Source organism: Lepidochelys olivacea (assembly GCF_965140295.1).
Source record: "Lepidochelys olivacea isolate rLepOli2 genome assembly, chromosome: 10".
Classification (NCBI taxonomy): domain Eukaryota; kingdom Metazoa; phylum Chordata; order Testudines; family Cheloniidae; genus Lepidochelys; species Lepidochelys olivacea.
Window position 1 is genome coordinate 6,900,223 of NC_140420.1, and position 12,820 is coordinate 6,913,042.

At 43.4% G+C, this 12,820-nt stretch overlaps 1 protein-coding gene across 2 annotated transcripts in view; it reads left to right on the top strand.

Moving 5' to 3' along the window:
* Positions 1 to 1,077: 1,077 nt before the first annotated feature.
* Positions 1,078 to 12,820, top strand: part of B9D1 (B9 domain containing 1) — a 28,687-nt gene continuing 16,944 nt past the window's right edge. The window contains exons 1-7 of one of the 2 annotated variants that reach the window (XM_084641278.1): positions 1,078 to 1,214; positions 1,547 to 1,615; positions 2,882 to 2,993; positions 3,692 to 3,788; positions 4,430 to 4,492; positions 7,650 to 7,717; positions 7,911 to 10,174. In XM_084641278.1, coding sequence (XP_084497404.1) covers positions 1,134 to 1,214; positions 1,547 to 1,615; positions 2,882 to 2,993; positions 3,692 to 3,788; positions 4,430 to 4,492; positions 7,650 to 7,717; positions 7,911 to 8,056 — 636 coding nt within the window. In that variant the 5' untranslated portion in view covers positions 1,078 to 1,133 and the 3' untranslated portion in view covers positions 8,057 to 10,174. Of the gene's footprint in view, positions 1,215 to 1,546; positions 1,616 to 2,881; positions 2,994 to 3,691; positions 3,789 to 4,429; positions 4,493 to 7,649; positions 7,718 to 7,910; positions 10,175 to 12,820 lie in introns of those variants that run through there. The other variant, XM_084641279.1, reaches the window with a different exon arrangement.

Here is a 12,820-nt window from a genome sequence, read left to right on the forward strand (position 1 = left end):
GATAGCAATTGAAATGTACACATAGGCAAAGTACCAAAAATGCTGCTTGAGAACTTATCAGAATTTGAGTTAAGAATATTTATATGTTGTCTATTCTGACACGCAACATTGACAATTTGTGGTTTTAACAGCTATAACGCTTTAACCTTTTCAATCTCAGCATCTATCTCATTAAATAATTACTGTCTGACTCTCCCCCGATCATTTCCTGCAACTGTGAAAATGTAAATAGATAAAAATAAAAGCATAAACTCCGTAATTTTGCACAACTGTGAAAACTGAAATGGCTTAAAAATAGAAGAAAATGCTTAAAAAGAAACATCCATCTTGTGAAACAAACAAACAAAATTAATTTCTGTCAAGTCCGCTTGTAACGTAGGGGTCGCGCCGGTGCCCTTTTGGTGCGTTTCCAGTGGCCGTGTCACCGTGTAGGTCCCCCGGGTGTTGGAGAGACACAGTGAGTAAGGAAGTTTTCAGAGTAGCAGCCGTGTTAGTCTGTATTCGCAAAAAGAAAAGGAGGACTTGTGGCACCTTAGAGACTAACCAATTTATTTGATCATGAGCTTTCGTGAGCTACAGCCCACTTCATCGGATGCATGCAGTGGAAAATGAATGCATCCGATGAAGTGAGCTATAGCTCACGAAAGCTTATGCTCAGATAAATTTGTTAGTCTCCAAGGTGCCCTAAGTACTGCTTTTCTTTTTTAGTGAGTCAGGAAATATCTTTAATTGGACCGACTTCTGCTGGGGCAAGAGAGACGCTTACACCAAGCTCGCTGGGGGCATCAGTGCAGATTGCTCTGCTGTAGCCAGGGCCCCGGGGTGCCCGGCACCCCACCCACTGGAGGCCGTGGGCAGGTGAAAGAGCCCCCCCCTCTATTTGGGGTGGGGGTGTGGGAGGCCCCTCTCCTTGTAGGGGTAGCACCCCCATTGTCCTGGGGCGGGATCCCAAAGGGGATTGGGGGGGGGGGGGAGAAGCAGGGCTCTATCCCTGAGAGCCTGCGCAGCCCCTTGAGCGCCCGCCCGCTTCGCGCTGCGCTCGCTGGCAGGAAGTTTGTCCCGGCCGCCGCGCCGTCCGGTATCCAAGGCGGGCCGGGAGAGCGGGCCCTAGCAACGGACCGGGCCCCGGCGCCATGGCAGCCGCCGCCGCAGCCCCAGCCCCAGCCCCGACCGTCTTCCTGCTTATGGTGAACGGGCAGATCGAAAGCGCCCGGGTAAGCGGGCTAGGCTCGGCGCGCTCCCCCGCCCCGTTTCTGGCCCCGGCTGGCAGGAGCCTGGCGCCACCCCCCCACTTTCCCCCCGCCGGGTGCCGGCGGAACGAGAGCGCGGCCGGGGGCCACGGTGAGGGGCGCGCTGGAGACGCCTCGACCTTCGGGGGGCCTTGTGGGGCATCTCCCCTCCCGGTGCCATTGCCCCCCCCCCCTCCGCGGCTCTGCTCAGAGCCAGGGCGAGCCCGGGGAAAGGCCCCAGCGCACCGGCGAGCTGAGGCATGAGCCCCCAGCCGGCTCCCCCGCGCCAGTGACCTTCTCTTCCGTCTCTCCTCCAGTTCCCCGAGTTCGACGATCTCTACTGCAAGTACTGCTTCGTCTACGGCCCCGACTGGGCCCCCACCACGGTAAGTGCCCCGCTGCGGCTGCCCTCGGCCGGGCCTCCCGGAGCCGGGGCCCCAAAGCCCGTACCGCGCGGCGGGGTGGAGTTCACTGGCTTAGGCTGGTGGGTATTCGCGATGTAGGCTCCCTGGGGCAGGGACTGTCCGTCTGTTCTGTGGTTGTACAGCACCGAGCACAGTGGGGTCATGGTCCCCGACTGGGCCTCCTAGGTGCTACACTAATACAAATAATACATATAACTCAGGAAAAACACACAATAGGTCTAGTGCAGGGGTTCGCAACCTTTTTCTGTCTGAGGCCGCCCTTCCTCCTCTTCCCCCTCCCCCCCCCCACGTTATAAAAACTCGATGTGCCACAACAACTTTTTGCTGCATATAAAAGCCAGAGCCGGCATCAGGGGGTAGCAAGCAAGGCTATTGCCCAGGGCCCCACACCACAGTGGGCCCCGCAACGCTAGTTGCTCAGGCTTCAACTTCAGCCCCAGGTGGCAGGATTCAGTGCTCTGGGTTTCAGCCCCGCATAGCAAGGCTTCAGTTTTCTGACCTGAGCCCCAGCAAGTCTAACACTGGCTTGGCGAGCCCCCTGAAATCTGTTCATGGCCCATCAGGGGACCCCGGACCCCTGGTTGAGAGCCATTGGTCTAGTGAACTGAGAACAGCAATGGGAATATATCCTGAACTCTAATACCATCTCTGCCACTGAATTTTGAGCAAGTCATTTCACTTGTCTGTGTTTTATTATTCCCTCATTTAGAAAATGAGTTTAATTATTCCTTGCCACTTCACGGAGGAAGTGCAAAGATCTATTAATGTTGGTACAGTGCTTTGAAAAACTAGAATGCTGTGTATGTGCTGTGTGGTGTTGTTGGTTTAGTTATACTTTTCCCTTGTCTTGTGGTTTACATATTCAAAACACTTCTGTTAGTTATTATGAATCCAGTCAATGCTTTTCATAAATGTTGATAAGATTAGCTACTTGCAAATTAGTATGAATAAGGGTCAGATTTTAAATGGGTTTAATTTTGCATCAATTTGTACGCCCAACCCTGCATTTGGACATGCAAAATATTGTATTTACAAATTGAAGGGAAGGAGCTTTAGTTATTAAAAATGTAAGTTCTTTGGGGCAGGGACTGGAACTTGGCCCTGATGGTCTGTCTGTAAACAGGCAAAGAAGTTTTATATACGCTAAAAGCATATGCACTTTCCACTCTGTAATGTGAGTAAATATCAGCAGCTTGTATTTGTACAATATGTAAGCTCTTGTTTTAGGGTTTGGAAGAGGGAATATCTCAGATCACCTCTAAAAACAGAGATGCACAGCAAGCCCTTGTGTGGAATTTTCCAATTGACATCACCTTTAAAAGTACCAACCCCTCTGGCTGTAAGTAAACCACAAAGATGATGTGTGGCTGAATACAGGTACTTGGTACATGGAGATTGTGGTTCTGAAATGGTAGGCTGAAAGCGCTTTGATGCGTCTTCATAGCATATGCTGACATGACCTGAATAAGGGAGACTATGCCCCGCAATTGCTGGAGAGTCACAAATATGCATGGTTCTGCATGTCACCTTTTGCCTTATGAATGAAGGAAAACCCAACATTACAGATTCATTTTTTACTTTTGTTCTACTGAGTCCAGTTTGTGTTTTCTCTTGATGGTGCTTTAGGCAATTCATTTTTTGAAGTTTCCCAAGATGAAATTACTGTGGGCTCCCCCTTTATCATTTCTGGCAATTAAACTTGCTTGGAGTAGATTCTGTGCACTCTGTGGGGTACCATATTTCTTTTAATCTTTTAAAATTACCTTTCCTGAATGAGAGTATTTCTTAGACACCAGAAAGCTTTACACTAATTCAGTAATACAGTTAACACCGTTTGCTTTCTTATACCCACTGGCTTTTAGTTCCCTAATACAGATAGATAAATACATTTTTGGACCTGCAGTTCTTGACACTTTATAGTTGCTTTCAGGTAATGTTAAATAGTAGTAAGTTAGGAATGAGTTTAAGAAATTACAGGGCCAAATCCATCTCCTTCTTTGTCCTTGCCCTTATATTAACTCCTATTTTCTTTTTAAGGGCCACAAATAGTGGTAAGTGTCTATGGACCTGATCTTTTTGGAAATGATGTCGTCCGAGGTTATGGAGCTGTTCATGTTCCGTTCATACCTGGAAGGTGGGTTAATGAGTGGTTATTGTTTCTGTTTCAAATGTTCCTCCCAAATACAATTTGATCTCAGCTGCCTCTTGTTGTATTTTCTAAAGTAAAATAATCAGAGCCAAAATAAGTGCCCCCCCAAGTGTCTCTATAGCTTGCTTACACCATGGGTATGGAATCTATTCTCTGGCACAAACCCTTGGTCATTGGACCTGAGCCTTGATGTTTTTTATTCAGTGCAGGTTTAGTTTTAACTTGTGGATGGGGGAGGGCAGTTGAACACACTGTCCCAGATCCTCAAAGCCATTGAGGCACCGAATCCCCATTGCTTTCAGTGGGAGCTAGGCACCTAAATGCCTTGGAGGATCTGGGCCTGCAAGTCTTCGTTTCAACACTGTCCGGTCTGTCGGGAGGACTGTACTTTGGGTATGAAGGTGCTCTCCGAGCTGGCCTATCTCTTGTGCCCTTTGCAAGTTCCCCATGCAAGCTGTACATAGGAAAGTTTGAGTTCATTACTTACAAGTTACTTGTGGATGTCTCACCTGATTTTTTAAATCTGTATTTGGACTTTCATTATCATAATAAATGCAGGAGTATTGGAAATTGGCATTTGGTGCATTTCATCAATAAGTTCTCTCTCTTTATCAATTCCATTTCAGTCATAGAAGAACCATTCCTATGTTTGTTCCAGAATCCACGTCTAAGCTGCAAAAAATTACAAGGTAATACTCAAAGGTGGTGTTAGTAACATGGGAAAAGACATTTTTGTTTTAATTGGTGGTGTCTCTGACTACTCAATGTGCACGCACTTGTGAGTTTTTGTAGGGTTAAAGACATTCCAATGAGTTTCATGGACAATGTGGTTTTTATCCATCAAAGCCTTACTTTAAAATTTAACATTAGCAATCTGCTTGGAGTAATGCTCTGTAACTTCATCCTTTTTGTTATCCATGCATTTGAAAGTGTGAATTTGAAAAGCACTTGCTGTATTCCTGCCAAGATAGAGCTATGTCTTTTTGAAAAGTAGCCACCAAATGATAGCAAAGGCAAACAACCACACATTCCCTTCTATTCTCTGAAGCTTCCAAAAGAAAAAACATTGACACTGATGAAATTGTGCGAGTAAGAGTTCAAACCAAACTGGCTTCCTATGTAGAATTGACGTAAACACACTCATTTATTTCTAGAATAGATTTCACTAGTATTACACTTATTTTTCTTCATGTAATTCAGCAACATCTGCTGCAGGAATTACTCCATAATGAAAACAAGCATTATGAGGATGCAGAATGTTAAGTACAGCATAATATGTTTTAAAAATATAATTGGACTGTTCCACAAGGGACGTTTTTACATTCTAAGAATGAGTGTCTGCATTTATTGGTTGTAATCTGTTCTTTTTCTTGAACAGTAACTGCCTCTTTCATCTATATACATGAATTTTTATTGTTTTTCTCCCTCATTTTTTTTCCTCCATCCTGGCATAAAATCTCAGTATTTAAGAGCCAGAACTGATGAAGACACTGGGCTTCACAGGAAATGTTTGTAGAAAATAGGACATCCCATATCCTGCTGCAGTGGGTGCAACTTGTCCACTTAAAAATCTAATCTGATTTAGTAATTATATTACATTTTGTGCAATAAAATCAGAAGGCAAGATGCATTCAATCAGTAGCCATTGATCCTTGCATTGCAGGTGGCTCTTTTATTGGTTTTTAGTAAATTGTCAGGTGACATCCTGATAATGATACATTGATTGCTGGAAAAACTCATATTTGCTCTCACTCCAACTGATTAATTCTGAATTTGTGCTACTGACCAGCTGCGGTGGGTGGGAATTACACATTGAAACAAGCTGTAGATGGTTAGGACATTGACAGAATTTGGCTTCTTGAAACTGGTGATGACGTGGGACTGTTAGAGGTTGCCTGAGCCCCAATACTGCTGCTCCTGTTATAAGCTTTATCTGTTCTGATTAACATATATTAACTATTGTGTGGTACATGTAATTTGGTATGGCTTTTTGCAACTCTGTTAAAGGAATGGCTCTTTGAGGTTATGTACAGCTGATCTAGACACTGCATTGTGCAGTGAATCCAGATTTGGTCTCCCTGTTCTTCAGAATTGTTCTAAACTGAATTGTCCACTAGTCCCTTCCTCCTTGTCTGGTAAAGGGCCACACACATTGGCGCAGTACCCGCTAGGCTTTCTTAGTGAAGATTCCATCATTCATACTCCAGTAGTAACTGTTTTCTCTGAGCTAATTGAACATTTCAGACAGATTTGTCAATCTGTATTAAAAGCCGTGGTCCAGAGGGAAACATTTGATAGAGTCCCAGAGTTTGTTTGTGAAATATCACAGGGCCCTCCGTTAGATTCAGCTGTTTTAATGTCTCTGACAATAGAGTTTGAAATATACCGGCCATGCGGGATAGAAACACCTTGTGGAATGATTTGGGCTATTTGTTGACTAGGTTAAGCAATTTAGTAGTGCGTAACATGGAGTTAAGACGTAAAACAGCTTTGCAACAGTAGGAATATAGCTGAGTTTAAAGAGAGAGAGTTGTAATCAGGTAAGGCAGGTTAGCCTCTGTATGTTTTAATAAACACATGGATGTAGTATAATCATGACCGCACTGCACCTACTTCTCTTTTTGCCAGATGAAAACTTCTGGCACCAGAGAACAAACTGTACTGCCTCAGAGATGTATATTAAAGAAAGAAAAACAGGAATTCTTCCCAAAGTCTGGGCAGCTTTTTTAACCTTCTGCTGGCCTGTTATGGCACTGTCAGTATAATGTGTTAGAAATTGCATTATGGTAGAGTAGCGTAAAAATGCGATAGATAGTAGGGATTTTAAAATATGAGTGAAAGGATCAGGAGGAGAGGCAGGAAAGCATTTCATAATATTTCAATGACTGAGCTTTTCCTTTATGGGGCAGCTAGAATAGAACCAGTGGGGTGAGGCCTTACATTATTTTAATTAATGATCTGTGGGCAAATTTAAACCCTGGTTTACTGTGGTTATACAAAGAACTTCCACTGAGAGTAAACACTTCCTAGTTTTAGCATGCTAATCTTGAAGGATTAGATTGTGATAGAATCATAGACACCTCAACATTAGTGGTACTGTACTCCACAAGTAAGTAGTCCCATTCATTTCAGTGGGACTTCTCGCAGCATAAGATATTACTCAATGTGCCTGGTCCAATGCTCAATGAAGTCAACAGAAAGACTTGCACTGTGTTCAGTGCACATTGGATAGGGCCCAGTGTGAGCAGGTGTATCGCAATCTGTCCTTAAATTAGTCATAAAATACTGCTGTAAATAAGTTAGCCAAAGGCTTTTATTTTTTTAGGCCACCTACCCAAAACACGATCTATAAAGGAATGGTACAGCATAGACTTGCACAAATTTCTCCTGAATGAGGACTCATGGACATAACTTTTTCCCTGTCCAATATGTATTTGTTATAGCTGTTTTTCTAATTAATGACATGCAAATGGATTCAGTTTACACAGATACTACACAGCATAGCAAAGTATTAGGTCCCCTCCAGATCCTTAAAGTTAGGTGTTATTAAAATATCTTTGACATAAACTGACCCTCCCTCACTCAGAAATAACTTACATTTAATAGAATGTAGGTGAAATTAGGAAAAAAGAAAAAGTGGTCAATAGTCCAGAGGTGACATTTATCTTTGATCAAAGTAGATAAGTATAAAGAAAAAAAATGTATCAAGCTTTAAAAATTCCTACTATGAACAGGGGGAAACATATTTTTTTTTATATCGGTGCATACGATGAACCTTCCTTATAACACACCTAAATGCTACCAAGTGACACGTCAGTGAGTTGTTTTCTTTTCTCCTTCTCTCAGTTGGCTTATGGGAAGACACCCAGAGTTCACTGACCCAAAAGTGGTAGCGCAGGGAGAAGGCCGAGAAGGTAAATGATCAGGAATTACTGTCTCTAACTCCTCTGTGACTATGGACCAGATCTTGGCCATTCCGTTTCTTTGTTAATGCTTTAGAAGGTTAATTGAGCATATTGAAAACAACCATGTCCTGGTATTCTGTTGGACATCTAATGACTGTTCAACCAGCTGTACTGGCTAATGGTGTTGTCCTCCTATTTTTAGTGACCACGGTGCGATCCCAAGGCTTTGTGACCATTGCCTTCAATGTGGTGACTAAAGACATGAAGAAGTTGGGCTATGACGTAAGCCCGTCTGACATGCAGAACCCTTCAATAGTGTCTCTTACAGATGGGATTCATAACCATTAAATGATTGGTGGGTGGGAGGTTTTCAAAGGCACATATGGGAGGCAAGCACCATACTTGTACTGATCTTCTATTTTAATATGAAAGCTCAAGCCATAAGGTGTGTTGCAAAATACCGTTCTATCATAACCTTTTGTACATTTTTTTAGGTAATGAATAGCCAGTTTACATTTGTTTTTAAAAAATAGTTCCAATGTATTCCAAACATCAGTGCAGGCCTAAACTTGTGTACTAATGTTTTTGAAGTGGTAGTGGGAAATTCAAATGGCCATACCTTCCAAAAGGAAGGGAATCTGAGAATGTTTCAGTGAAACATTCATGCACTTTCTTCTGCCAAAGCAATATTTCTTCTTCAGGCTGCTACTGCAGTTTTCCGTTATAATCCCATTTTAAAATGCTTTAGAACTAACTTGCTAAAATATTTGATATACAGTAAGAGTAAATCCTTCCAAAATTTTCAATGAAAGCAGTTTGGCTTTTGCTTTTAAAAAAACTATGAGACACAAGAAAATGACACTTCCAGTTCCCTCCCCCTCCCCCAGTCAAGCTTAAGCACACCAACAGCAACAAAAAAGTGGTTTGTTTTAGGGGGAAGTGCGGGAGGAGTTTACAGAGAGCTAAGTGTTTAATATCCCCTTGCTTCGTGCATTTACCTCTCATTGGCACTATTGAGATTTAAGCGCAGATACTGTGGGAGAAATAGATCACAGTGTGAGGATCTGGAAAAGAGCACGCAGCCTGAGTAAAAAGGGCATGCACTCAGCCATAAGCAAAGGGGAATCCTCTGGTCCAAGCTGTTACAAATCCCCTCTGCTGTAAGGGATTGCCAGGAGTAGCAGTCAGGGCCACCTCTTCCTGGTTATGCAACTTTTTGGAATTTGTGCATTTTCTTTGTTATTGCTGAAGGTACTTCTCCCCTTGTCCTCTTAGCCCAACTCTTCTGTGTGCTCAATTCCACAATAAGCTAAAGTAATAACTCTGTGATGATGGCATCAGCCTTTTTCCAGTGAAATGTGTGAAATTCCAGTATTCGAATGACAGTCCAGGATAGGCTGTGAGGCAGGTAATTGTTTATATGGGTCCTATACCATGGCTTTCAATAACCAACAAACGTGGTAAGGAAAATAACGTGCTGAATTTCAAGTTTGATTTATGAAGGTTTTCCTCACTGTTTGTATAACCTTAGAAATTGTCATCAGGTTGTTTCTTATGACAGTACATGGCAACAGCACCAAAGCTAACACACTATTCTCAGCTGGCTGCAGTTTGAGGGTACAAAGACAGGCCTTCATTCTGAGGATTTGTCTACACTGCAATAAAAGACCCATGGGCAAGGCCGTAGCTGGCCTAGGTCAGCTGACTTGTGCTGCAGGATTACAAAATTGCAGCGTAGATGTTTGGCCTCGGGCTGGAGTCCTGGTTCTGAGACCCTGCAAGGGGGATGGGTCTGAGAGCCCAGGTGCCAGCCTGAGCCCAAACATCTACGCTGCCAATTTGAGCCCTGTAGCCCAAGCCTGAGTCAGCCGACCCGGCCACTGAGATTCGGTGCCACAGGTTTTTTACTTCAGTGTAGACATACCCCGAATGTCCTCCCTTCCCTGACCTTTCACATGACTCTTGGAAAAGCTGATATTAGAGCTCTGCATTTGGGTTGAATAAACCCAAATAGCTAAATATTTGTATTTTTTGTCTTCTGTGTGCTTTTTTCCCCTTAGGGGAACCATTTATTAGTCCAAAGCAACACAAGCTCTAGTCTTCTTATGATCTTTCCACCATTCTTTGTGTCCAAACTACAGAACTTAAATCCATAGTGAGACATCTGATTATTTAGTCAATTTGAGAGACTGTATTTGGGTACATAGATTTGCAAATTTTGACTTCAAATACCATGAGAAGACCAGACTTAGTATTATTTCACCTTATTTATAAGTCACTGAGACATTAAAAAGCCTTTGGAAAAACAAGCACAAAGAAAAACACATTCTGAACCACTGCACATCCATAGTAATATTAAATAAAGCATACTACTTGTAGTACTAGAATTCCTTATGCATGTAAAGCTGAACAATGTGTTTTGTAAATATAAATGATGAAGATAATGTAAAGCACCTTGGAATTTTGTCTGTTCCTTAATCATTTTGTACTTTTATAAATGATTTTACAAATGTATGGTGCACAGAGTATCTTTCATACATTAGCTCTTGTTCTCTTTCTTCGTTCTGCTTTTTGAATTATAACACTAACACCCATTATAATTAGCTGTTCTACAACAAAGCCGCAACTGAGCTCAGATTAATCAGACTATTTTTCCTGTTTATTGGCTGCTATAGGAGAAGGAGAGACTGGGTTTTTGTTGTAGTTTTTTTTAAATATATAGTCGGTTACAGTGGTGAGGGTAGCCATATAAGTACCTTGATAGACCAGATATGAAATGTTTGAAAAGCAGAGATAAATAACTTAACACAAGTGAAATATAATTCACTGGAGATTTTTACTCACTTGAGATGATTTAACGTGCCTGTCCAACTAGAGCAAAACTGCATGATGATTCCATGCATGGTACCCTATTAAACTGAGGAAAAAGTCTAAACTTCACTCCCACAGTGATACAATGAGTTTATTCACATCCAGCACTATAGGGCATTGTGCATACATGAGCTCATGTAGTTACAAATTTTAAGGGGATTTCACATAGTAGTTTGAAGTTGCCATTTATGTTGTTCGTTGTTCCTTCCTCCTGTTTCCATCTTCCGCTGTCTTTTCTTGGCTGAGATAGGCAAAGGCTATTAAGAACATGCCTCGCGTGGCCACACTCTCCAGGTAAAATCATGACCTTATGGATTGAAATAATTCTCTCTTGGCGTTGGTGACATGCAGGAGTTAACCACTCTAAATTGTGGGAGGAGGGAAGAAATATTTTCCAATTCAATGTATTTGCAAAAAAATTATCTAGTCACAATACCTTAGAGACAATGTCTGCATTTTAGATAATACTGTAAATGGGTCGCACATCTGTCAGCTACATTTTTATAACATTGTCTGTTATCTTTGTTCTTCTTGAGGGTCCTTCAGTGTCCTAGTAGACTCTTTAAGATCATCCCATTCTTTTAATCCTTTCTTCAAGGTCTTGGTGTTCTGTGCCTTTTGTAGGTAAGCCCTTCAGAGCAGGGACGTTTCAATGTCTGGCACAGTTTCTGTTGTCCAGCACTATGTACGCATCTTGTGCTGTCAAAATACCAATTACAATGACTCCTGGCAAATCCGAGAACAACTACTCCTGGGGGCATTCTGCGCCAAAAAAATTAAAATTCTGGGCACAATATTTTAAAATTCTGCAACTTTTATTTGTCAAAATAATATTACATAATCACACCAGTTTCAATTATTTTGGTAATTTATTTCAAAATACCTGTCAGCAAGTATGCCTGTGACAATACAGACACATACAAAAATTCCCCCAAGAGTAGAGAGTTAAAGAAACACCTATGGCAACCCAGTTCCTGTTTCTCTGTCCCCTTCTTCCCCCGCCCCCAGAGCCCAGCTGAGGGGCCAGACACCCACAACCCCTCTCCCCCCAGAGCCCAGCCACAGGGTCCTCCCCTTGCCCAGATACCGCCACACACATACCCATAGCCCAGACGTGGCTCCCCCAGCCCAGACACCCAGTCCCCTCCCCACCCCAGAGCCCAGGGATCCAGAGGGAGAAACAGCCTGATGCTTGGTCCCAACTTGCATGGAGTTTCCTGGCTGCTGCCGTCTCCTTGCCTCAGGGCATGCTGGGAACTGCAGCTGCCAGAAACCCTCCAGCTCCCTCTCCCTTCCCCCCTCCCCCCTGGTGTCTTCTACGCCGGGTCCAGTGGCCTCTAGTGGCGGTCAGCAGCACTGCAGCCCATTTCTGGGGGGGGGGGAAGGAAATTCTGCATGCACAACGTTCATTTCTGCAAAATTCTGCATTGCGTGGTGGGGCAGAATTCCCCCAGGAGTCATTGGCAATCAGTATCACTCCTTCATTACCTGTAGGGGGTCAATACACTTGTCTCCCAGAGACTAGGTCCATTACTTCCCCAACTCTCTCAGCCTTAAGCACTGGAAATCGAAGCAATATCGCCTGCATGCGTATGCTAAGGCTACGTCTACGCTACACACCAGGTGTCGGTGTGTAGTGTACATCTAGCTACATGCCACAGTGAAATGCAGGCTGTGTCCACACTGCAGTGTGTAGCTACATGTGTCAGTGAAAGGCTCTGGCACAGGGGAGGAAGTGTGGAAAGGCTTCAGCAGCTCCCCACTCCCTCCCACCCAAGCCTTTCCCTGCTGCTGGAGCCTTTCTCTGCAGGTGTGGCTTAGGGGAGTAGGGAGCCATGTAGGTATGTACTCAGGCACACATCTACACCCTTCAGGTGTATCTTTACCCTTCCCAGCTACGCAGCTCCTCACCAACTCCACTCCTGTTGATCCCTATGCCAGGAGGCCACCCGTGTTGGTACTGTACACACCGCCAAACAAAGTTGAAATGTAGACATACTTTCAGTGACTGAGGGGTACATAATCCGCTGAGGACAGGGAGAGAGGCTTTGTTCTGATAACATAATAAGGATTAGGAAGAGAAGAGACCACTAATGCTCAGAGGGGAAGAGCGTGACAGAACAGAGTCCTAGACACACAAGCATTATATTTAACGAAGATAGTTACAGTTTGTAAGAAATCTATTGAGCTTTCATATTTGCAGCTAGTACACATTTACTAAATATTAAAGAATTCTTGTTA